This window comes from Lissotriton vulgaris, chromosome 6 (assembly GCF_964263255.1).
Source record: "Lissotriton vulgaris chromosome 6, aLisVul1.2, whole genome shotgun sequence".
NCBI classification, from domain to species: Eukaryota; Metazoa; Chordata; class Amphibia; order Caudata; family Salamandridae; genus Lissotriton; species Lissotriton vulgaris.
The window spans coordinates 219,925,812-219,949,339 of NC_141694.1; the positions used below are offsets into that span (position 1 = coordinate 219,925,812).

General features: G+C 49.4%; 1 protein-coding gene across 4 annotated transcripts in view; it reads left to right on the forward strand.

Moving 5' to 3' along the window:
• The window catches only part of ITSN2 (intersectin 2), a 1,355,209-nt gene that overhangs the window by 546,291 nt on the left and 785,390 nt on the right, over positions 1–23,528 (forward strand). For all 4 annotated transcript variants that reach the window (XM_086926255.1, XM_086926257.1, XM_086926256.1 and 1 more), the window contains 2 exons: positions 12,284–12,433; positions 13,955–14,095. In XM_086926255.1, the coding sequence (XP_086782381.1) occupies positions 12,284–12,433; positions 13,955–14,095 (291 nt within the window). The remainder of the gene's footprint in view (positions 1–12,283; positions 12,434–13,954; positions 14,096–23,528) is intronic.

Consider the following 23,528-nt stretch of genomic DNA (forward strand, 5'->3'; position numbering starts at 1 on the left):
CGGCCCATGTGACGCCAGTGGGAAGCAGGGTTCGCCTTCACCACCCTCACTGGCGCACAGTCACTTCGGACAGGTGGGTGCTGCAGATCGTCCAAAGGGGCTACTCCCTCCCCTTCGAGACGACCCCTCAAGCCATGCCACCGCAACACCACCGCGTATCGGGGGATCACTTGCGGCTCCTGCAGGAGGAAGTGTCGGCCCTCTTGGCCAAGGGGGCCATCGAGCGCGTTCCTGGGCCAGAAGTAGGACGTGGTTGCTACTCCCACTACTTCCTGGTACCCAAGAAGGGCAAAGGGGGCCTACGCCCTATCTTGGATCTGAGGAACGTCAACGGCTTCCTCCGGAAGGAGAAGTTCAAAATGCTGACGCTAGCCCATGTCTTGGCTGCCCTAGACCCAGGAGACTGGATGGTAGCGTTGGACGTGCAGGACGCATATTTCCACATCCCCGTCCTGCCGGCCCACCGGCGTTACCTGCGGTTCACGGTAGGCCTCGCGCACTTTCAGTTTACCATGCTCCCCTTCGGCCTTACCAGCGCCCCACAGGTGTTCACGAAGGGGATGGCGGTGGTCGCAGCTCACCTGCGCAGGTTAGGGGTTTCAGTCTTCCCCTACCTAGACGACTGGTTGTTGAAGACGGGCTCGCCCCAGGCAGTCGTCAACCACCTCCAGACTACGGCGGATCTCCTGCACCGGCTGGGATTTTTCATCAATGTGCCGAAGTCACACCTGTGCCCCTCTCAGAAGCTCCTTTTCAGCGGAGCAGTTCTCGACTCGGCGCAGTTTCGGGTTTATCCGCCCGAACAGCGGGTTCGGGATATACAGGCTCTGATTCCGATCTTCGGGCCGTTATCCCGGGTTTCGGTCAGGTTGACGCTGCGGCTTCTGGGGCTGATGGCCTCCTGCAACCTTCTGGTGCATCACGCACGGTGGCGGATGTGGGCTCTGCAGTGGGACCTGAAGTTTCAGTGGGTCCAGCACCGGGGCAACCTGTCCGACCATGTCCTGATCTCGGAGGGCACTGCGAGACAGCTGCAGTGGTGGCTCACGGACCGCGATTGGGTCAACGGCAGATCCCTCTCTCTTCCCCAACCGGAGCACATAGTTGTGACGGACGCGTCCCTCCAGGGCTGGGGAGGCCACTTGGGAGAGGCGGAGATCAGAGGACTCTGGTCTCCGGCGGAGTCCCGGCTCCATATCAACCTGTTGGAACTGCGGGCGATTCGTCTGGCACTGAAAGCATTCCTCCCGTCTGTCCGAGGGAGTGCAGTGCAGGTGTTCATGGACAACACCACCGCCATGTGGTACTGCAACAAACAGGGCGGGGTGGGGTTGTGGACCCTATGCCAGGAGGCTCTGCGCCTCTGGCAATGGCTGGAACATCAGGGCGTGACTCTGGTGGTTCAACACCTGGCAGGTTCTCTGAACGCCAGGGCGGACAAACTCAGCCGTCGGTGCTCGATGGATTACGAATGGCGTCTGAACTCGGACGTGGCGCAAGGCCTCTTTCTGCGATGGGGAGAGCCTTGGTTAGATCTATTCGCCACCGAAGAGAACGCGCAATGTCATCAGTTCTGCGCGTTGGAATTTCCAAGGCGGCACTCGCTCGGAGACGCTTTTCGTCGCGAGTGGAGCTGCGGTCTGTTGTACGCCTTTCCGCCTATACCTCTTCTGCCCAGAGTGCTGAAGAAGATCAAGCGCGACCGGGCACAAGTCATCCTTGTGGCTCCGGACTGGGCACGAAGGTACTGGTATCCCGAGCTACTCAGTATGTCAGTCGATCCCCCGATTCGTCTGCCTCTTCAGGAGGACCTTCTGTCGCAGCAGCAGGGGACGGTCCTCCACCCGAACCTGTCCAGTCTCCACCTCCATGCATGGAGATTGAGCGGCGACAGTTGAGGCCATTTGACTTGCCTCCTGAAGTTTGCGACATCATTCTGGCAGCCAGGCGTCCCTCCACCAAGACGGTATACGCCTGCAGGTGGAACAGATTTGTGGCATGGTGCACAGCAAAGGCTGTGGATCCCCTCAATGCCCCTCTCTCTGAGGTTCTCCTCTTCCTTCTTTCTCTTGCCCAGCAGGGCTCTGCTCTGGGCACTATCAAGGGCTATCTTTCGGCTCTTTCAGCCTTTCTGAGGCTGCCTGACCAACCTTCTTTGTTCAAGTCCCCTATTGTCAACAGATTCCTGAAGGGCATCACTCATTCCTTTCCTCCTGTTCCCTTCGTGATGCCTCAGTGGGACTTGAACCTGGTTCTAACTTTTCTGATGTGCGCTCCCTTTGAGCCACTTCATAAATGTCCACTTCGCCTTCTTTCTTTGAAGACTGCCTTCCTGGTAGCCATCACCTCTGCCAGGATAGTGAGTGAGCTCCAGGCTCTCTCTTGTAAGCCTCCTTTCCTTTCAGTCCATCCGGACAAGGTTGTTTTGAGGACTAGGCCCTCCTTCTTGCCTAAGGTGGTCACGGCCTTCCACATTGGGCAGTCCATCACATTGCCCACCTTCTTTCCGCCTCCGCACCCCTCGAGAGAGGAGGAGAGGCTCCACCGCCTGGACCCAAAACGTGCGCTCTCGTTCTATCTGGATCGCACACGCCAGTTCCGGGTGGATGATCAACTCTTTGTTGGGTACGCGGGCGCTAAGAAAGGGAAAGCGGTGCACAAGAGGACCATCTCTCGATGGATTATCCTGTGCATCCAAGCGTGTTACTCCTTGGCTAAGAAGGAACCCCCTGTTGGGCTGAGGGCTCATTCCACTCGAGCCACGGCCACTACAACTGTCTTGGGCCGAGGTGTGCCCTTGCAGGACATTTGCCAGGCAGCTACGTGGGCCTCGTTGCACACGTTTGCTAGGCACTACTGCCTGGACAGTCAAGTCCGGAGGGACGGCTACTTTGGCCGCTCCGTTCTCCAGGACTTTCTGGTGTAGTTATTGTTTCGCAGCCCCACCACCACGGGGATGGTATTGCTGGGGTATCTATTCTAAGGTAAGGAATCTATCACTAACGTGTCTCTTTCAGATGCACAAGTTACTACTTGTGTAACGATATATCTGTAAGAGACATTAGTTAGTGATAGATTCCTTACCGACCCACCCATCCTCCCCGTTCTGCGAACCGATATCTAGGGTTAAGGTCATCCCCTTTCAGGGCCCTAGTTTTTTGGCACCAGTGTCGGTTTTTGTCACGGCTCTGCGCTTCTGGCGCGGAAAAGCTGTGGCTAAGAACTGACGTCAGCACGCGGAGGCGGCGTCTAAGTACTCCGACGACGTCATCACGGCGCCCACGACGCCGACGACGGACGCGGAGCCGCAGACGACGCCTACCGACTCGCAAGGGTACTGCTACGCAAAACTTTCCGGATCCAGTCTGACGCCTGGGGATATTCTAAGGTAAGGAATCTAACACTAACTAATGTCTCTTACAGATATATCGTTACACAAGTAGTAACTTGTGCGATACTCAAATTTATTTGGAGATCTCCTCGGCCAAAGACATTCAAAGACTCAACGAAACACTAAGAGCAGTGCAACTTTGGCTGACTAGTAACCACTTAAAACTGAACCCGGACAAAACTGAACTACTCCTCATTTCACACAAAGATGAGAACCCACAAATGGTAGAGTGGTTAAAAGCTATTGATGCGCTCAATGGGAACCTCACCCTGGCTGATTCTGTCAAATCTTTAGGCATCACCTTCGACTTAAAACTCGACATGACTTAACAAATTAAGATCTCGGCGAAGAGCGCTTTCCTGAACTTGAAGCTACTGAACAAAATTAAACATTTTATCCCGCCCAAAGATCTTAAACAAGCCACCCAGGCATTGGTGCTGTCAAGACTGGACTATGGTAACGCAGTCCTCTCTGGAATTGCAAAAACACATCTTGCCCCTCTGAAAACAACTCTCAACGGGGCTGCCATAATGGTCACAGGAATAAAGAAATTGGATCACATCTCTCCTGCACTCAAAGATCTCAAGTGGCTACCAATAGAATTGCGGGCGAACCTCAGAACAGCCTGCTTCACCCACAAAGCCCTTCACACGGGCAAACCTGAATATCTGGCGGCTAAACTTAAAAAAGCCGGCCAGAACAGAACTCTCAGAAGCTCTAACACCCTACTTCTCATTCCGCTAAAATCACGAAAACAAAAAACTGAGGCCAGGTCCTTCGCTGGTAATGTGCCCAAAATTTGGAACTCTATTCCCCCTAACATCAGAACTATTCCTTCTTTCGCTAAATTAAAAAATCAGCTCAAAACACTCTTCCTCGATCGAGCCCTAGTGAACAGATAGAAACAGGTGGAGCCCTGAGATTGACACCTCACCCCTCTTGGATGCGGTATTTTCAAGTCCTCGCAATGGAACTCTGTGTCATTGTCATTACGATTGCCTTGCGTTATTGTATTATGTTCTGCTCTCTTTTCATCTGCTCTGTAACTGATGTGAAGCGCTCTGATACCCCGGTCTGGCTAGCGCTATATAAAACTTCTCAATGTAAATAAACAAGCACCCCATGGCAATAATGATGCTTTGTTTCTCCATCACACCAGACGCATACACCCATAGACTATTTTCTCACTATATCCTAGATCACCAAGGACACGCTTTCCGCAGAAATTGGGGCAGCCTCACTTTCGGATCATTCTCCCCTAATTCTGACATTTAAATAAGGGGCCAGACGCCTGCCCCTCTCCACTGGTGACTAAATGCTAAACTTTTAACATATGACAAAACAAGAGCTGATACTCATCTCCTTCTTAGAACATAATTCCCCGAGACACCCATACATATCCTCTGGGAAACTTTGAAGGTGGTACTGCGAGGGCACTTTCTAGTTATATCAGCAGGTTTCAATAGAGTGTGAAGGGAGAAAAGAGACAGGCTGGAAACACAGATTAAAGACATGGAGTCTGCACATGTCCGGTCAGGATCAGTGATAATCCGTCGCCAATTGAACGAGACAAGGAAATAACTGTGGGCGCTAGATATGGGTTGTGTTGAGTATGCCCTTCTTAGAATACGCCAGACATATTATGCAGGGGGAAACGAGGCAAGGCACAAGTTGACTTACCACCTTTGAGTTCAAGGTCCCTGAGATACGGTCTATGGATGACTCCCTTTGCTCCTCGGACGTAGAGGTAGCCAGTGCCTTCTGAGATTTTTATCAGAATCTCTATCAGGCCGAGCAGCTCAGCGATGTGAACATTGAGGCTTACCTGGCCCTGGTGTCTCTGCCGGTGGCGAATGGGTCCACCTTTGAAGCGCTAGAGAAGGACATAAGCACCCAGAAGGTCCTCCTTGCAATCCAGAAACTAAAGTCTAACAAGGCTTCAAGCCCGATGGGTATGGGGCGAAGTCCTATAAGCTCTTTGGCATACAGATAGCCCTTAATTTTGGCTAGGGTGTACAACTCATTGATGGACGGGGAGAGGTGGCGGGAATCTATGCTCCAAGCAACTATCATAGCAATCTTGAATCCAGGAAAAGACCCTAGGGACCGCCCAATCTACCTTTTGAACTTTGACCCAAAAATGTTCCCTAGCATCCTAGCACACAGGTTGGCCCCCCTACGTGCAGCGATTGATGGACTCAGATCAGCCCGGTTTTATCCAGGAAAGAGGTTGTAGCGACAACAGTAAAGCATTGTGCCATCTCCTGGACAAAATACAACGTACACTGTCCCCAGCCCTAGAGTTAACCATTGATGCAGAGAAAGCATTCAAACGCATACATTGGCCTTACCTAGTCCGGATTTGGGCCCAGAGTCCGCAGCTGGATCCATTCCTGCTACTCTGCCCCCCCAGGCGAATGTACAGGTCAATGGCATAATGTCATCTGCCTTCCCCATTAAGAGAGGGACCAGGCAGGGCTGCCCGCTGTCGCTACTACGTTTTGTGCTCTACATGGAGCTATTTGCCATAAAAACAAGGTCTAAACGACTTATCTCCGGGGTCGGAATGGGACAGCATAAGAAAATGTTATATGCGGATGATGTGCTTCTCACACCTACGAACCCCGACATCTCGCTGGATGCTGTCTTCGTCGAGATGGATGAGTTCCGAGCAGCCTCAGGATTTAAGATCAACCCTCAGAAGTCCCTGCTCCTCGACCTGACCATCCCTGAGATAGAGCCCTGGCGGCTGCAGGGCAAATATCCGTACCATTGAGCAGAGGATAGCATACCGTACCTCGGCTTAAGGGTGCGCTTCACAACACAACCACTAACACCCACAACTATGGGGCCCTCCTAGCACTTGCAAGGCACAATCTCACCAAATCGAAGATGCATAAGCTTTCATGGCTGGGACGCCTTGCTGCAATTAAAATGGCACTCCTTCCTAAACTCCTCTACACTATGCAAACACTGCCCCTTCAACCTCCCCCCACGGGTCCTTAACCCCTTCGCTGCTCATGACGAGCTGAGCTCGTCATGAGGCACGGTTGAACTGTGCTTATGACGAGCTGAGCTCGTCATGTATATTGGTATTCAAAGAATGTTAGCACAGGAGGGGAAAACCATTAGCAGCCAAGGTGTTAATAGGATACAATCTCACCTGCGGGATTTCATCAGGGTCGGCAAGCGAGCGCGAATATCTGAGGCTCGAGTCTACCACCCCCTGGCTGCTGAAGGCTTGGGTGCCCTGAACCTGAGGTGTTATTACCAGGCGGCGCAGCTCTGTTACATGGTGGAATGGTCCTGTGCACTCACAGAAAAACATTGGTGTTTCATCAACCAGGCCATCGCAGCCACTCATATTTGGAGGATACCTTGGTTGCTGAAAGCACACAGGCTGATGGGCGTGTATGTCTCCCCAGTCATGCGGGCCAGAGTCGGGGTGTGGGACAGGGTACTGCAACAACATGAGCTTTCCACTCCCAATATTGATTCAAACTCATATGATTGGCATCCCAGACTTTCCACCGGCACTCACGGGGCCAGCGTTTAAGCCCTGGCAGGAGGCCAACTGTAAGCGAATAGGCAACATGTTTGACACCAATGGGCTTATGGATTTCCGCCCATTGCAAACCTTCAACAACCTACCACTCTCGACACAGTGGCAATATACCTCATGGTGGCCCACTGGGTCACTCAACCCTGGATCTGCCAGCAGACCCTTGACAGCATTCGAAAAGTGGATCCTCACCAGAACCTCGGATGCCAAGCTACTTTCAGACATTTATGCCTTCTTGGTAAAACGATCCATCTCCTAGCCTCACAGGTCCGCGCCCGTTGGCATAGAGAATGCGAGTGTACTTTTACGGATAAGTTATGGAATGATATACTCCATCGGGTGCGCTTCTCAGCATTTAACACTACTAACAAAGAGATGCTCCTCAAGATGACCCACTACTGGTATCACACGCCTGACAGAGTGGCTGCGTGGAACCGATCTGGTGATGAGAGATGTTGGCGCCAGTGTGAGCAACAAGGCACACTTACGCAGATACTCTGGCAATGTCATGAATTGGAACCCTTCTGGTCCAAAGTTTTGGATTCTTTCATCACCATATTTTACACTATTATACCCAAATTCCCAAGCTACATACTATTAGGCCTTCCCAATCCCTTCACATACCTGCTGCGAATGCACTGAGGCAGAGCGATCACCTTGTTGCTGGGTGCAACGAAACAACTCTTGCTTGCTAGGTGGGAAACAGATGCAGTGCCAACACATCTGGATTGATTACATTGGGCATGGAAAGGTTGACTGATAAGGCCACACAGCAACTTCCTTGCTTTGATGAAATATGGCACCCCTGCATACAGTATTTGTCAGAGGAATTCCAAGAATTGTCCTGCCCTCAATATTAGAAAAACCTACGCTTAACGGCACCAACCCCAGATGTGGGTACATAAGGTACCAGAGTCAATAAGGGAAGCCATGAATGTTGACTCCACTCCCGTGTCCGCCTCTCCCGCCCTCCCTCTCCTCTCTCTTCGCCCTTCTCGTGCATGTCTTTTTCACTCTTTTAGTTCTCTTAAAATTGTTATTAAATGACACTCACTGCTTTCATGAAGTTCCATCACCGCTGGTGCGCGGATGTAGGCGGTCCGTAATGTATTGTGTTAGAATTAATTAAAGAGATTTCAATCTAAAACTCAACTGTTGGATCACTGCATGTACCAACACCCTGGTTCCCCTCAAGTGCAAATCAACGGCAAGAGCCCAACCACAGGCCATCTGGTACTCAGGCTCACAAATGCTATTGCAAGCATCTGGAGTGCAAATGGACAGGTCGAGACACCCAAGATAAAGAGATACCCCTACTGGAGAACTGGAGTTACAGGACAGAAACTACTCCATTCAAATCACTACCCCCAGCAGATACGGAACATCTGTGCACAGATTGCGTCGACGATGGCACTAACAGCAGCAAGGAAATCTTCTCCATCATCAATGATTTCACAGCGCCTCCAGCAACATCACCACCTCACAAGACATTTGCAATAAACTCTTGGGATACTTATGTAACAAAATCACCTACATATAGAGTAGCTTAAACCCTAAACTAGACCCATTACTTTGGTAGCTCAACTTTCATCACAGCCAATGAACGAACCCTGATCTCGGGGCCTGCATTCACCAAAATCGGTGCTATAATGAGGATCAACCACTCCAAGGCTACATGTGACCCTTGCCCTCACTATACCTTCACCAAGGGACTTCTACCAATCAGCAAAGTGCTAACACCCATCCTCAACACGTCCATCTACTTAGCCACATTCCCAGACACCTGAAAACATGCCATCATCATGCATCTTCTCAAGAAACCATCCACTGACCCAGCCACGCTTTGCAACTACAGACCCATCTCCCTCCTACCACACCCAGCAAAGGTCTTAGAAAAAAGTAATCATTCGGCAGCTCGTTGACACCACCCTGTCTGGATTCAGGGCAACCACAGTGCAGAAACAGTACTCGGCTGCAAAGACATCTGCATGATCCTTGTCGGAAGATACACAGCAGCCCTCATTCTTCTTGACCTCACCCTTTATGCTAGGATCACCAACCAACTCACAAGAAGACTACAAACCATCCAGAACTTGGTAGCCAGACTCATTCACAACCTCCTACACAGAACTCTCATCACACCACGCCTCAAGCAACTACACCTGCTCCTAATACACAAATGCCCTGACTTCAAACTCCTTACGTGCACATTCAAGGCACTACACAACTCATGCTCCACCTACCTGAACAGTGTCATCTCCTTCCACCCAGCCAGATGCCTCAGTTTTGTTGGACTCCTACTTGCCTACATCTTATGCGTATACAAAACCAGATCAGTCCTGATCAGGGGTCTGCACCTGTCCATGTACAGACTGTGCAGCTTTCTCCTGTTTCAAGGCAGGTCACAATAGCAGGACATCTTCTAAAGTTGAAAGCTTATTTTCAGCCCTGAGGAAACCACAGCTTCTAGAGTCCTGTTCCATGGCAGACGTTTCTCTGTTCTAATGAAGCACAGTTATTAGCACGTCTTATTATGGTTTAGGCCTTTGATCGCAGTACGGATTTCCTCTTGAGTAATGGGGCCGTCTATATCCTTCTGCATAACTTCCGGTAATACCAGGAAGGGGAGGCCTTGGAAGAAGTCGGTAATCAAAGAGCTGTCCACAGGAGCAGGGTGTGCGTAGAGCGTCTCTAAGTGATCATGGAAGGCGATGTTAATTTCAGCCTGTGTGTGGACCACATGTCCCGTCAGGGTACGGATGCTGGATATGATTGGCGGATCAGGTCTATCTCTGACTATGCGAGCAAGCAGAGTACCGGATCTGTCCGCCTCTGTGTGTTAACGTTGGAGGAATGCTCTGTGATCTATTGTCCGCAGAGTCTCCAATGTCTCTGCATGATCAATGTGGGTAGATTGTAGCACTGCACGCCTGTCAGGGTCTGATATTGCCTCCCTCTCCAGAACATGTAGCTTGCGCTCAATGTTCTGCAGCCTTTAATGTGTCTCCTGTCTGGCCCCCACTAACTGTCCGATCGTTGCACCTCTCACCACCACCTTCAACGCGTCCCATTCAATTAGGCGAGAGGTTCCAATTTTCAGCCAGGGAGTTAGTAATGGTGTTTGAAATAGTCGCGCGAAAGGAAGCGTCCTCAAGCAGGTGTGAGTGGAGCTTCCTGGTAGGCACTGGAGTGGGCACTAAGCCCCAGCGAAGCGTTAGTTCTAGGGGGTTGTGGCCTGAAAAGGTCTTGCCAGATAGGTAGAGCTGTGGACCCTCGCAATGACGGAGCTCGAACAGAGGAACCGGTCAATCTAGTATGGAGGCTGTGTACCAGGGAGTAAAAGGAATATTCCTTATGGGTTGGGTAGAGGCAGCGCCACGCTCCTGAGAGTGCCCACCCGCCTGCCCATGTAGTAAATTGGTCCGCCAGCTTACCAGCGGTTGTACCCTGAAGGGGGGATGTGACCTGTCTAGTCTAGTGTCCAGTACCGCCTTCCAATCCCCTCCCAGTACCCAGGGGATTCCGACCCAGTCCGCCATGACCACGATCAGCTTACTCAGGAAACGGTCTTGGTCAAAATTAGGGGCATAAATACTCCCAAGGATCACCAGTGTGCCGTCAAGTGTGCCCTTTACTAATATTTAACGTCCCTGCTCATCCACCCGGCGTTCCAGTTCAACAAATGGGCCCCCGTGGCGCACCCAAATAGTTGCTCCCATAGCGAAGGCAGAATAATTAGTAGAGTAAATATTTCCCCTCCATTTTTTCCGCATTTTCTGCGTTTCGGAGTCAGTCAGATGAGACTCCTGAAGGAATGCCACCTGTGTCTTACGTCTGAGGAGAAATGCATGTATGCGATGTCTTTTCTGTATTGCACCTAAGCCCCGTACGTTCCATGTGAGCAGGTTGTACGACCCCATTGTGGTAGCGGTCCCTGTCATGTTCCTATGTGGCAGTGAAGCTCATCTCTACGTGGCGCCAATAGGGCAGCGCTGACCAGGAGTCCCGGCAAGTGGCAACTTGTTATAATGAATACATGCTCCCTTTAAGAAAATTTTCTCTTCAGCCTACTCTTAAACAAATGTTGATAATGCTGTTTCTAAATTAAAAAAATATTTGTCTCTCACCTAGTTATTTTTAAACCTAAACATTTTAAACAACTATTTTTACTCGTAGATAAATGCAAGCTCAAAGCTGACATTCTGTGCTGATAGCGACCATGCACTTAGAATACCTCCAGTCAGTTTCATTGCTGCTTTCGCAGTTTTGTTTTTTGTGAGATTCTACCAGTAATGTACTTGTGTGTCATTCACAACCAAGGCGATAGAGAAAATCAAACTAAGTTCACTGATAGGGCAGAAGGGTAAATGCAGTTTTTTTCCTTTGTATACATCTGTGATTGAGACCTATACTAGAGCACTCTAATATTTTAAATGATGTTATCACAGCTTGCAATCCCCTTTTCTATTTACCACGCTAGACACTGCTACATTAATTCAGAACTATTTTGCTAAGTTTAGACCATCAGGGCCAGGATTCATGTCATTCTGGTACCAAGGGTGTTTATGATCTGGAGTCTTTGCATGCCTCAACCCCGTATGATACGTTCCATTGGAAAGGAAAGGCTAAAAAAGGTTTCTCCTTTGTTGAAATTATTTTGGGAACCCATGTGAAGTATTTGTTTGCTGGTGAAAAGTGTCATGCCTTGCTGAATAGATACTTCCCAGTGTGGACTTGGAGGCTTGTGGCCTTGGAGACTAATTTAGTATTCGGAGGAAACAGAAACTCCCCCAGTTCCCGATGGATTCTACTCTTTATTCAAACTTTCCCCCGGAAAAACTCTATTTATCAGTTCTCTCTAAACTTGAAGTGAGACCCTTAGAATTTAAATGGACTGTTAAAGTTAAGTCAAATCAGACTTCTACTAAGTTTTTCCTTCTGTACATTGACTTCTACACGCAAACACGCTTCTCTGTTATCTGTTATGAGGTGGTATGTTTATATTTATAATTAGATTTTACAGAGATCTAAATTTGTTATAAAAAAACAATGGAGAGGCCACTTTTCTTTACAAGAACAATGCTTTCTGGATTTACGTTCTAGAGCTGGAGGTGAGTTTGCTAGGTTACTGTTGCCTTTAGGTTTGGATTTTAAGCTGCCAGTAGTAAGTTTATACATTAGGCTCCTTCACATGGCCAGTGCTACATTAAACATTGGAAATGTATTTATGGAGGCTTATTGCCATATTGAAATATCATTGTGTCAAACCCTTTTTTCTGCAAACATGAATTTCTTTTTGAGTATACTGTTTGGTGCTGTGTTCTGTGTAGGCTGCAAAGCAAGAACTAGAACGCCAACGCCAGCAAGAATGGGAAAGGATTCGACGCCAAGAACTTCTGAATCAGCGGAACAGGGAGCAGGAAGAAATTGTCAAGTTAAAGTCTAAAAAGAAAAGCCTGCAACTTGAATTAGAAGCTCTTGTAAGTCACAAGTAGAATATAAAGTAACAGTAAATATTAGAATCATTGAAAACCTTTCATTTAAGTTGCAAATACATTTTCACGTTAGATTTATAATTTGTCTTCTAATATAAATATTTTGTCTGGAAATGTAAATGAGTATACTAACCTAGTTGTATCTAATAGACTAATACCATTTGCTAATCTTTGAAATATACTTTCACCTGTATTCTTAAACTGACGAATTTGCAGAATCTTACTGTTCAGCTTGAGCACATTTTTATTTAAAAATGAACAGCAACACTTAGGTGCATATTTGTAAGTGTTGGTTCGTTAAGATATAATCCAAGCCCCATGAGCACTAGGACACAGCACAGCGATGCCCCCAAACTAGAACTAAACCAGGTGATTCTTTTATTCCTCTGTATTTCTAAATTGTGCTCGCCACCACTCTAAGGACACTTTTGGAGCATTTGAAAGCAAAATAAAAGTAAGCCCAAAGACGCTTGCAGCCTTCCTGTATGCTTGTGACTCTTCCCCCGCCATCACCCAGATTCACCATCTCATGATATTATCACTTCTACTCATTTGTGGACTATTTTGCAATGGATAATAGTACAATCACTTCTATTGTTTTGTGCCTTATTTCTGGAGCTATACACATATCTGGGATCCAATTTAAAGAAATATAAGATAATCTGGTCCCCAATCAGTCTGTATCCCTTTGCTTCAGTATTATTTCTTCTTCAACTATTTTTTCCCAATATTAAAGAACAATCACATGAGAAAAATATTTAACTATCCTTCCCCAGAATACTTTTTCCACTTTGATATATTGATGGGCCTGACAGAATGGAGGTTATTCTGAAAACTCGTAACAAAAAATGTACCAGAGCAGGTACTACTACATTTCTGATTGACATTTTTGGTTGTCAGCGTAACTATACAGCCTTGTACAGTGAACTATAGTTACCAAAGTGGGGTGACACCTAACACCTCCTCGGGTAGAAGTTAGATAATGCCTATATGCTGCCTCTCAGTGTAAGCACTACATTAGCCTTGAACTTGACAGCCCTTCAGAAAACATCCATCAGCTTGCTGGGCTATCACCAGTACCCGTTTGACTTGACGCTGAGAAGTTGACAGCCCTTCAGAAAACACCCCTCAGCTTGCTGGGCTTTCACCAGTACCCGTTTGACTTGACGCTGAGAAGTTCTGTGAGGATTCCCAAATACTCAACTCAAGAGTTAATGCTGCCTCTTCAGATTCTGTACTAGCACTATTATACAGAATGTTTCAGTAATCTAGCTAAAGACTTCTGGTAGAAATAATCCTGTGATTCCATAAAAGCTATAAACTTTGCACTGTTTGCTGTGTCCTTACTACTAAATAATCCAAACTGATCTTCACCAGTGTCACTGCCTCTTCGATTACTCTCATCTCCTCTACTCCATTCCCTGGCTGCACAGGTTTAGGAGTTGACAATATAATTATAGTAGCTGAGAACCTCAAATTAATATTCAATATTTTATCCATGTTTAGGATGGTAAACACATGCAGATATCTGGCCGACTGCAAGATGTCCAGGCAAAAAAATTCAAGCAGAAGACTGAGTTAGAAGATTCAGATAAGAAATGTGACTTGGGAATCCTGGAAATCAAACAGTTACAACAACAGCTTCAGGTAATATTCCACTGTTATAACTGGTATTCAAGTTATGAATTGAGTGCATAATGATTTTCTTTAATTCCATGCTTTCATGCACATTGGACTACAGCAGATCTACAGTTGTTATATTTTTGGTGTCAGAAAAGATAAAAAAAATCTAATTCACTAGTCAAAGATAATGATTCTTCTTAGTGTGAGAGCAGGACACGATATGGAATGGGTTATTAAACTGTATCTTAGTAATTGTCTTGAATGATATATTTTTTTATTTGCCCTAATGTCAGGGACTCAGGTGCAGTAGAACCCCTGATTGCCCTCCACATACATTCTGTTTTAATTTCTAGTTCTAGTTGCTAGTATAGTGCTTAATCGTTTTCAGGTATCCAGTAACTGACATGCTTCCAATTCTCAGAGGGTTCTGTGACTTAAAGAAAAATAGCAAAGTAAAAAATGTGTTCTTCCAGCTTCTTTTTTTTTTTGTTTAAATCCGTTTTATTATTTCGATTTAATTGTGGACACATTTATGGTACATACATTATTGATAATCATACAAACAAGTAACATCCTAGCGGGTCCAGCAAGTACACTTCTGGCTATATAGGAAAGTCTGTGGGGCCATGGCCTAACACAACACTTGTATGCAGTTGGAACAGTCCGAAGAATAACGTACATGGCATAGTTAGTTGGTCCAGATAAAGGAAAGAGTTGCGCCACAAAAGCATATTTCCGCCAGTGTCCAACAAAAGAGGGTAACTTGGGAGAATAACGGAAAGGAGGGAGGGAAGGGGGAAAGGCCCAAAGAGGTCGCCTCTTGAAACCTTGCCATGGCCACTATTTATCGTGGGCGCTTTCATTGATAACAAGAGAGATGAGAATAGTATAATGAAGGAGGGGGGTGACTAGGTAGCGAGTTTCTCTCCCATGTTAATGTGGGTGGCTTCACTCTGGGAATTCAGCCCCTCGTGGTAGTAACACGCCTCCAAAGAGTTGCAGAGCGCGCAACCTAAGGAGGTTAGAACTGCAGTGTTCTAGTTTAGACAATTGTAGTATTAAGGGTTGCCATGCGTGTGTAAATTGAGTATCAGTATGTGTGATACAGCCAGTTAAGAGCCATGGTGTGCTAGAGGCTGGTGAGCCATACCGAAGCCGGCGGGGTCATGTGTTTCTTCCAATGTAGGGCAATAACCTGTTTGGCTGCCCCTAGCATGTGCAGGATCACACACCAGTCAGACTGTGTCATGGCTTTAAGAGTTTGGGGTCTGATCCCTAGAATCTTTCCCTGCGGCGTGCTCAGGATGGGGAGCCCCACTGTATCTCCGATGTGGCTCAGCACCTCCTTCCAGAAGAGAGTTAAAAGTGAGTAAGACCACCAGATGTAGATGCATGAACCCATGTCAGAGTTGCAACGCTAACACAGGGATGAGGAGGTGGGGAAAATGTTCTGTAATCGGACTCGAGTGGGCAGCCCATTGAAACAGGGTGAGGGAACATCGTTCAAGGACCTCCTGTGAGGGAAGTGTTATATTCAACACCTACAATTTAGCTTAGGGGGAAGTAAGAGTAGTGCAGGAAGGGAGTACCTAGGGTTGGTCAGGGTGAGCAGGAGGTCATCTGCGAATAGCGCAACCTTGTGATTTTCGCCACCGAAAGGTATGCATTTGATTGTGGCGGAATGACGGATGACTATCGTGAGGGGTTCTTCTTCCAGGGCAGAGAGTAAAGGGGATAGCGGGCATCCCTGTCTGGTTCCCCTGCGAATATGCCCAGGGGGTAAGGAGTCCGTTGATTTTCATTTGCGCCGAAGGGGCAACGTAAGACGCCATGATTCGGGACCAGTGGCACACCATTAAAGGGTGCCCACCCATACTGTCGGGGTTACTTGCTTTCCTTGTAACTAAGTCTCCCCTACCACCCCTTCCGTCCTTATGAAGACCCATCCATGAGGATATCATTTACCCTGCTTATCGTTGGGTCGAAACGTCGACGACAATTCCCCCAAAACCCCTTCCCGATCCTACACCTTTTTTCCTGCTCCCTCCCCTGAAAACGAGAACACTGATGAACTTCCCACCGTGGCACAGCAAGAAAGAATAACATTTTTTGCGAATGATATCTTTAGGGTAGGCTCATTGTTTTTGCTAAGGATTCATCAACTTTAGACCTACTAAAGCAAATACTTTATTGTGTTCCTATTTCACCTTTTCAGACCTTCTTGGTCTTTTTACTCACAACAGCACTTACCTTCACTCTATCCTTTGCACGCTACTTGATAGTAATCCCCCTGTTTCAGATGTATAAATTGTACTTTGAAGAACCATGATGATCATTTTTTAAGTGAATATTAAATAACGGAGTCTCTTTTTTGAGACATACCTCCGGTTCATGTGTGGTCTGTTGGATCAACAAATGTTTTGGGCTATTGTTTTCTCTGTTTATTTTCAAATTTTTCCATTGCAGGATTCAATCGCATGAGGAATAAAAGTAAAAATAATCTATTTTTCATTGAATATAAACAACCTGTATTTAGAATCAACGTCTAGGTCCATTTTGTCTGTAACACAAACCATTTAGAGGCTGGATCTGCAAGAGCCGAAGCCTCGGCATGAACCCAAGATACCAAGCTTGATCTTTTTTTTTTTTGTTTTTTGTCCTCATATTCCACCATGGTAACAAGGGTATAAACAGGTCTACCGTATCAATCTCGCTGACTCAGTATATAACTGGAAAGGGGTTACATGATGGTTCGGGACCCAAAACCCTTCAGCGAAGATTAACAAGCTTGATCTTCTCCCAGGTATGCTTGGTGGGGAGCGTGCACACGCTACCAGACAGTGCAGCCAATCTCCGCGACCGCTCTCTGGAGGGAGGCCCTCTAGAGGTCCGGTTATGATCTCCGTCCTCCTAATTCCAGGCCACTGTGTGCCGCGTCAGCACGAGTAGGCCCTATGCCACAACTGGTCGCAAAGTCTCAAGCCACTGAGCGGCGAGGAGGAGGGGGTCTGGGTCAGGGCGGCCTCTTCAAGTGACCTATACTTGCTCCAGGGTGGTGCACATTTCAGCGGGTGTCCCTGGGACCATGTAACAGCCCACTATTCACTTGTTGGAGGGTGGGGGGGGGGTATTGCAGCCAATCGTCTACCGCCCGAGCACAGGAGCCGGGCATCTGGTTGTCACTCCTCTAAGCAGTGAGTGCAGTCATCGCCCCACCCTCGTCGGCCCAAACAGCAGCCCTTCACTGGTGCATGCATTCATGCCAACGCTCACCTTGCCTTGACGCTGTTTCACAATGGATTCCCGTGGGGAGTCGATGCTGCCCGTGGAGGGGTCCAGACAAGCTCGCTGCGCTCCACACTCCATCGGCAGCGGGTCCCTACGGCTTCGGAAATCCGGGAGTCGTTGGAGTTTGTGCAGGGGCTGTGGAGGGTCTCAGATCAGCATGTCACAACCCCCCAGTGTGAGCGGGTAAGTCCCACTGCCAGTGAGGGAGGATGCGAGACTGGCCCTCCGAGGCCGTGTAGAAGGATAGGTGGGGGTTTGGCCCAGTCCGCCTCAATCCCGGATCAGCCAGCAGGGTCCCGATGGATGAGAGCGGGGAAGCACCAGACACTAGGCCGTCCGGCAGGTTAGGTCGGGACCAGGTTTCGGGCCTGCAAGATGACGTGGCTGGCCCTGACCGGGAAGGCCGCTCACAAGCTTGGTTCAGGCGGTGAGCGGGAGAGCCAGGTTCAGCCCTCCGGAGGCAGCCGCCAGTATCTTTAAAGAGAGTCCCAGACCTCCTGGGGAAGAGCCGCTCTCTCAGCGCCTGATTCCAAGATGGCGGGTCCGGCTGCTCTCAATCTCCAGGCCGCTGCCTCACAGCTCCAAATTCTGCTCTACCGGGACTCGAATGCCCGCACGGCAGGGCAGATGGCATGCTGAGTGACAGTGGGGAGTCTGCACCTGTCACTCAGGTCCCGATGCCAATGGTTACCTTCAGGCTGACCACAGGTGAGTGGAGACACTGCAAGGTGTGTCCTATTCCATCGGCATGTCGGCCACGCCCCTAGCTTCGTTTTTAAAAGTATGTGCATTTTAATCCCACTCAGTAATAGTGGTAGACTGTTCTAGAATTTTGATACTAAATTAAGGGAGATCTTCTAAATATGTTAGACAGTTATGCATGTTCTTATATTTCTGCTTGGATTGCACCACTTGAACAGAGCATTGAAATTTGTTGAGACCCCATATCATATGTGTAATTATGTATCATATGCGTTTTAAAACCATTTTCTTGCTGTTGGCAACCAGTGTAGCTTTCTCAGAATAGTTAAGAGTACTTTTATCATGATTCTTGCTGGTCATTTCTGAATTTTTTGCATCCTTTTCAATAATGATATCTCATAATTATATATGGGATATGGGGTACTGCAACTCACAAACAAGTTCTGTGAGAACACAGAGGCATTCGGTTGCAGGCTGGGGTGCTTTTCGGAGGTCTTAAAGATGAGTTGAAATATTCTTTTTAATTAACAGTTTGTGTCTATATACCCATAAAGTACTAGAGTATTTCAGACCTCTCTGAGCTCTCAGCATCAATAGCCCATTTAGTCTATCATTTTAGTTTTTATTGTCGGATTTGTGGTTTTGTTTTTATAATTATAATTGTAGAACAGCAAGTCTTAGAATGCAGAAAGCAAAACAAAAATAGATTGCAAACTGGCCTAAGGCAACTGCAGAGCTTTGAAGGGGTGGAACAATCTGCTTTTAAGACGGTGGCTACTTCTTATAGTTTCTTTCTCTCACTCTCGGCCTCCCTCTTCAACAAAAGTCTACAGTTTGACCTTACTAGTGGCAAAAAAGACAGTCCCTTCTCTCTCCATTTAAGCAAAGGCCGAGCTGCTATCTTGCTCATTGGTAGCTGTTGTGGAGCTGTCTGCCCACTTGCAGCAGCAGTGTTTATTGTCCCATGGGGAGCATGGCATGACAAAAGCACATCTGTTGGCACTGTGGGTAGTCTGCCTGGTGGTTTATATGTATTCATTTAGCCTGTGCACATCCGGTCATCTATTTGAAAGGTATCAGAAGGTGGCTGTGGTAGGTCACAAAAAGGGGGGGAGGGTAGTTATACATGCCTTGTGTGGTGTGTTATTGCCACAAGGTGCATTCTAATGCCAGGTGTATGTCTAATAAGAAAATAGTGAACCTACAAATCCGGTATGACCGGATAGAGACCTTGCTGGGATATGGATTTTCACTCAGTTTGAGCTAGAAAATCCTGGTGAGTGAGGAGACTCAAGAAAGGAAAGCTTTCCTTCCTTAAAATTTTCTAGCTCAAACTGAGTGAAAATCCATATCCCAGCAACGTCCCTATCCGGTCATACCAGATTTGTAGGTTCACTATTGGTTCGAGGCATGTGGGCTGCTGAATTCATATCTGTGCATAGATCGCCGCCTAGTGTTGGGTCCGGATGATTGCACATTGTTGTCCTGGAAGAGTCTTCGAAGTATCACGAGATAGGTGGCTCCTCCCCTGGACTAAAGTGCGCATGGGCATCGCCTCCATCCCCAGATTGTTTTTTTCCGCCATTGGGTTCGGATGTGTGTCGGTTCCCTCTGTCGGAACCGATAGTTGTTAACTCTTTTAACTCGAGACCAAAAGGTCTTTAGGCTTGGCGCCGGTATCGTTTTCGTTCGGGTTTACTGTTTCTTCAGCTCCGAACTCTCGCTGCCCTTCCGCGTGCTGTCGGCGCGGACGGGCCTACACGACGCTCCAGACATGGAACGGACTCCGTTTAAACAGTGCCCGGTGTGCAACGCGAAATACTCGCACCTCGACCTGCACCCAGTGTGCAACACTTGTCTGTCGCCGGACCACGACGAGGCCAGGTGTATGGCCTGCTCGAAGTTCCGGTGCAAGAAGACCCTCAAGATTCGTCGGGCTGCGAGACTCCAGGCCAAACTGTCTGCGCCCCCGCCGGACGACATCTTCGAAGAAGACGTCGGAAGCGACAATGTCCAACAGGTTTCGGACTCTAGCCCTGCGTCCGAGGGGGAGGCCTACGACGCAGGAGACGAGGAGTTTGACGAAGCCGGCGACGAGGTAGGGGACGACGATACGGCCATTGCCACCGTGGGGGATAGCTCGGAGGAAGAGCATCCCCGGACTGACTCAGGGGTCGACCCCCTTCCTGCGGCCCAGGTCGAGGGATCGCCTTCGGGCCTTACCCAAGACCATGTTATTAGTCCAGCAGCCCCGCCTACGGGCCCGGCCACGGACATTTTGGAGGTGCCACTCACATTGCCAAAAACGAAAGTGAAGCCTTCGGGTTCGACATCTTCGGTCTCGAAACCGAAAGTGAAAGCAGTGTTGATGGCTCTGGAGGCGTCAAAATCAAAGAAATTCAAAATGGCCGACATGGACAGTCCCGCCAAGATGGCCGACCCGAAGGCCTCAGGGTCGGTGCCGAAGACGAAGTCGTCCGACGCGGCTGCGTCGGCGCCGAAGAAAGTCGCGGTCGATGACCCGAAGAAGGCTTCGAAGAAGCGCCAAGGCGATCCCAAAGCTCTGGCTTCCCCGGCTCCGGCCGTCGGAGCCAAGGACAGTAACGCATCGACTCCGAAGGCGGTGCCTCTCGCCGACACCACTCCCAAGCCAGTGAAGTCACGAGAGGCGGTCACACCCTCTCCTGCCCTTTCGAAAAAGGTCGAAGAGTCCCTGCAGCGGATTCGGAAGGTCGCGGAGCTTCCCGACCCTGAAGCTGGGGTGTCGAAGCCCGCGCAGAAGCCGTCGAAGGCACTAGCGCCTATCCACTTCACCCTGCCGCCGAAGTCGACGCCGAAGGCCTTCGCTTCGAAGCAGGTGGCTGGGGTGCCCTCGAAGGAGGTGTCGACGCCCAAAGTGTCTCCAGTGGTGGCTAAGCCTCGGCTCCAGCCACTCGCGGAGGAAGAACGTCGTGAAGTCATCATCGACGCCAATACCGGCAAACTGTCCCTCCTCAAAAGGAAAATCACCACGGAGCCGGTGTTGGAACACTTTCACATTCCTCTCAAGAATAAGAAGGACTCTGCGAGTACTTTAGCACCTTTGGCGCCGGCGTCTCCGAGTGACCTGCCGCGTTCCCCGACTCACTCCAACGCGGGGGATGGCGACGAGGACGAGATCGAGTACAACTATCCGGCGTACTCGGATCCGGAGGAGGAACATGAACCTTGGTCTGCCGGAGGCGACCCTGACGACCCGCAGTCGGGTCAGGAACCGCAACTCTTCGCGGCGAAGACTTCGCCAACGGAGGACTCTGCTGCCTTCAACGCCTTGATCGAGAGAGCTGCGGCTAACCACGATGTCGAGCTGCACTCCGATCCTGTGGATGTGGACTTTTTATTTGACACTTTCTCTGTGGCCGAAAAGTCAATCAAAACTTTGCCAATGCTCAAGGGAGTGCTCAAGCACGCGCAGGAGGTCTTCAAGGAGCCCACTCGGGCACGTGTCATCAATCCACGCATTGATAAAAAATATAAGGCAGCGCCCTCGGATCCAACATATATCAAGGGACACTTGCCTCTGGACTCTTTGGTTGTGTCCAACGCTCGCAAGAGGGCGAACTCGCAGACGACTGGTGACGCTCCTCCCCCAGACAAAGAGTCAAAAATCTTTGAGGCCTCGGGGAAACGGATTGCTGCACAGGCAGCTAACATTTGGCGCATCTCAAACACTCAGGCCCTACTTGCACGCTACGATAGGGCTCATTATGACACCCTAGAGGCACTGCTGCAGCACTTGCCTGACCAATACAAGGAGGCAGGGGAAATGTTAATTCAAGAGGGAAAGCTCATCACAAACGCTTCCATCAAATGTGCGCTAGATGTGGCTGATACAGCCTCCAGGGCAATCAACACTAGTGTGTTGCTCAGAAGACATGCATGGCTTAGGATTTCAGGGTTTAAGCCTGATATACAAACAACCATCCTGAACCAAACGGTTAATCCTGACCATTTGTTTGGCCCTGAGGTGGATGCGACGCTTGAGAAAATGAAAAAAGATACAGACACTGCTAAGTCTATGGGGGCCCTCCAGTCTCAGCAGTTTCGGGGCGGTTCCTTTCGCCGCTCCAATACCAGAGGCACCTCAAGGGGTCAGGCATCGCAATCCACCCAGTACTACAAGGGCAATACTCAAACCTCATACACCAACAAGGGTAGAGGTGGCTACAGAGGCAACAACATCAAAGGCAGGGGACGTGGAAACAACAGCTCCAGGTCCACCGCCGCCAACAAGCAGTGACGCCTTGTCACCGCCCCCCGGCCACACAACACCGGTCGGGGGGAGACTCCAGCAGTTCCTGCCCGCGTGGAAAGCCATCACCACGGACAGGTGGGTCAGGTCTCTTATCCAGTACGGTTACTGTCTAGAACTTACCTCCACACACCGAACATACCCCCAAGAAGCCGTCCTATGTCCGGCGAGCACTTGCTCTTGTTGCAGCAGGAAGTTCAGGTCATGCTGCAAAAAGGGGCAATAGAGCTCGTCCCACTGCAGGAAAGGGGTACAGGGGTTTACTCTCTGTACTTTCTAATTCCCAAAAAAGACGGTTCCCTGCGGCCCATCCTGGACCTCAGGCCCCTCAACTGGTACATTCTCTCGGAGCATTTCCATATGCTCACGTTACAGCAGGTACTCCCTCTGCTTCAACAGGGGGACTTCCTGGCTACGTTGGATCTAAAGGACGCATACTTTCATATCCCCCTGCATCCTTCCCACAGGAAGTATCTCAGATTCACGATCCAAGACCAGCACTACCAGTTCAGGGTTCTGCCGTTCGGGGTCACCACAGCGCCAAGGGTCTTTACGAAGTGCCTGGCGACTGTGGCGGCGCATCTGCGGCGCCAGCACGTCCACGTCTACCCCTACCTGGACGACTGGCTCATTCAAGCAAAGACAGAACAACAGTGCGCCGACCACGTGTCCCGCACCATTCATCACTGGTGCATGCATTCATGCCAACGCTCACCTTGCCTTGACGCTGTTTCACAATGGATTCCCGTGGGGAGTCGATGCTGCCCGTGGAGGGGTCCAGACAAGCTCGCTGCGCTCCACACTCCATCGGCAGCGGGTCCCTACGGCTTCGGAAATCCGGGAGTCGTTGGAGTTTGTGCAGGGGCTGTGGAGGGTCTCAGATCAGCATGTCACAACCCCCCAGTGTGAGCGGGTAAGTCCCACTGCCAGTGAGGGAGGATGCGAGACTGGCCCTCCGAGGCCGTGTAGAAGGATAGGTGGGGGTTTGGCCCAGTCCGCCTCAATCCCGGATCAGCCAGCAGGGTCCCGATGGATGAGAGCGGGGAAGCACCAGACACTAGGCCGTCCGGCAGGTTAGGTCGGGACCAGGTTTCGGGCCTGCAAGATGACGTGGCTGGCCCTGACCGGGAAGGCCGCTCACAAGCTTGGTTCAGGCGGTGAGCGGGAGAGCCAGGT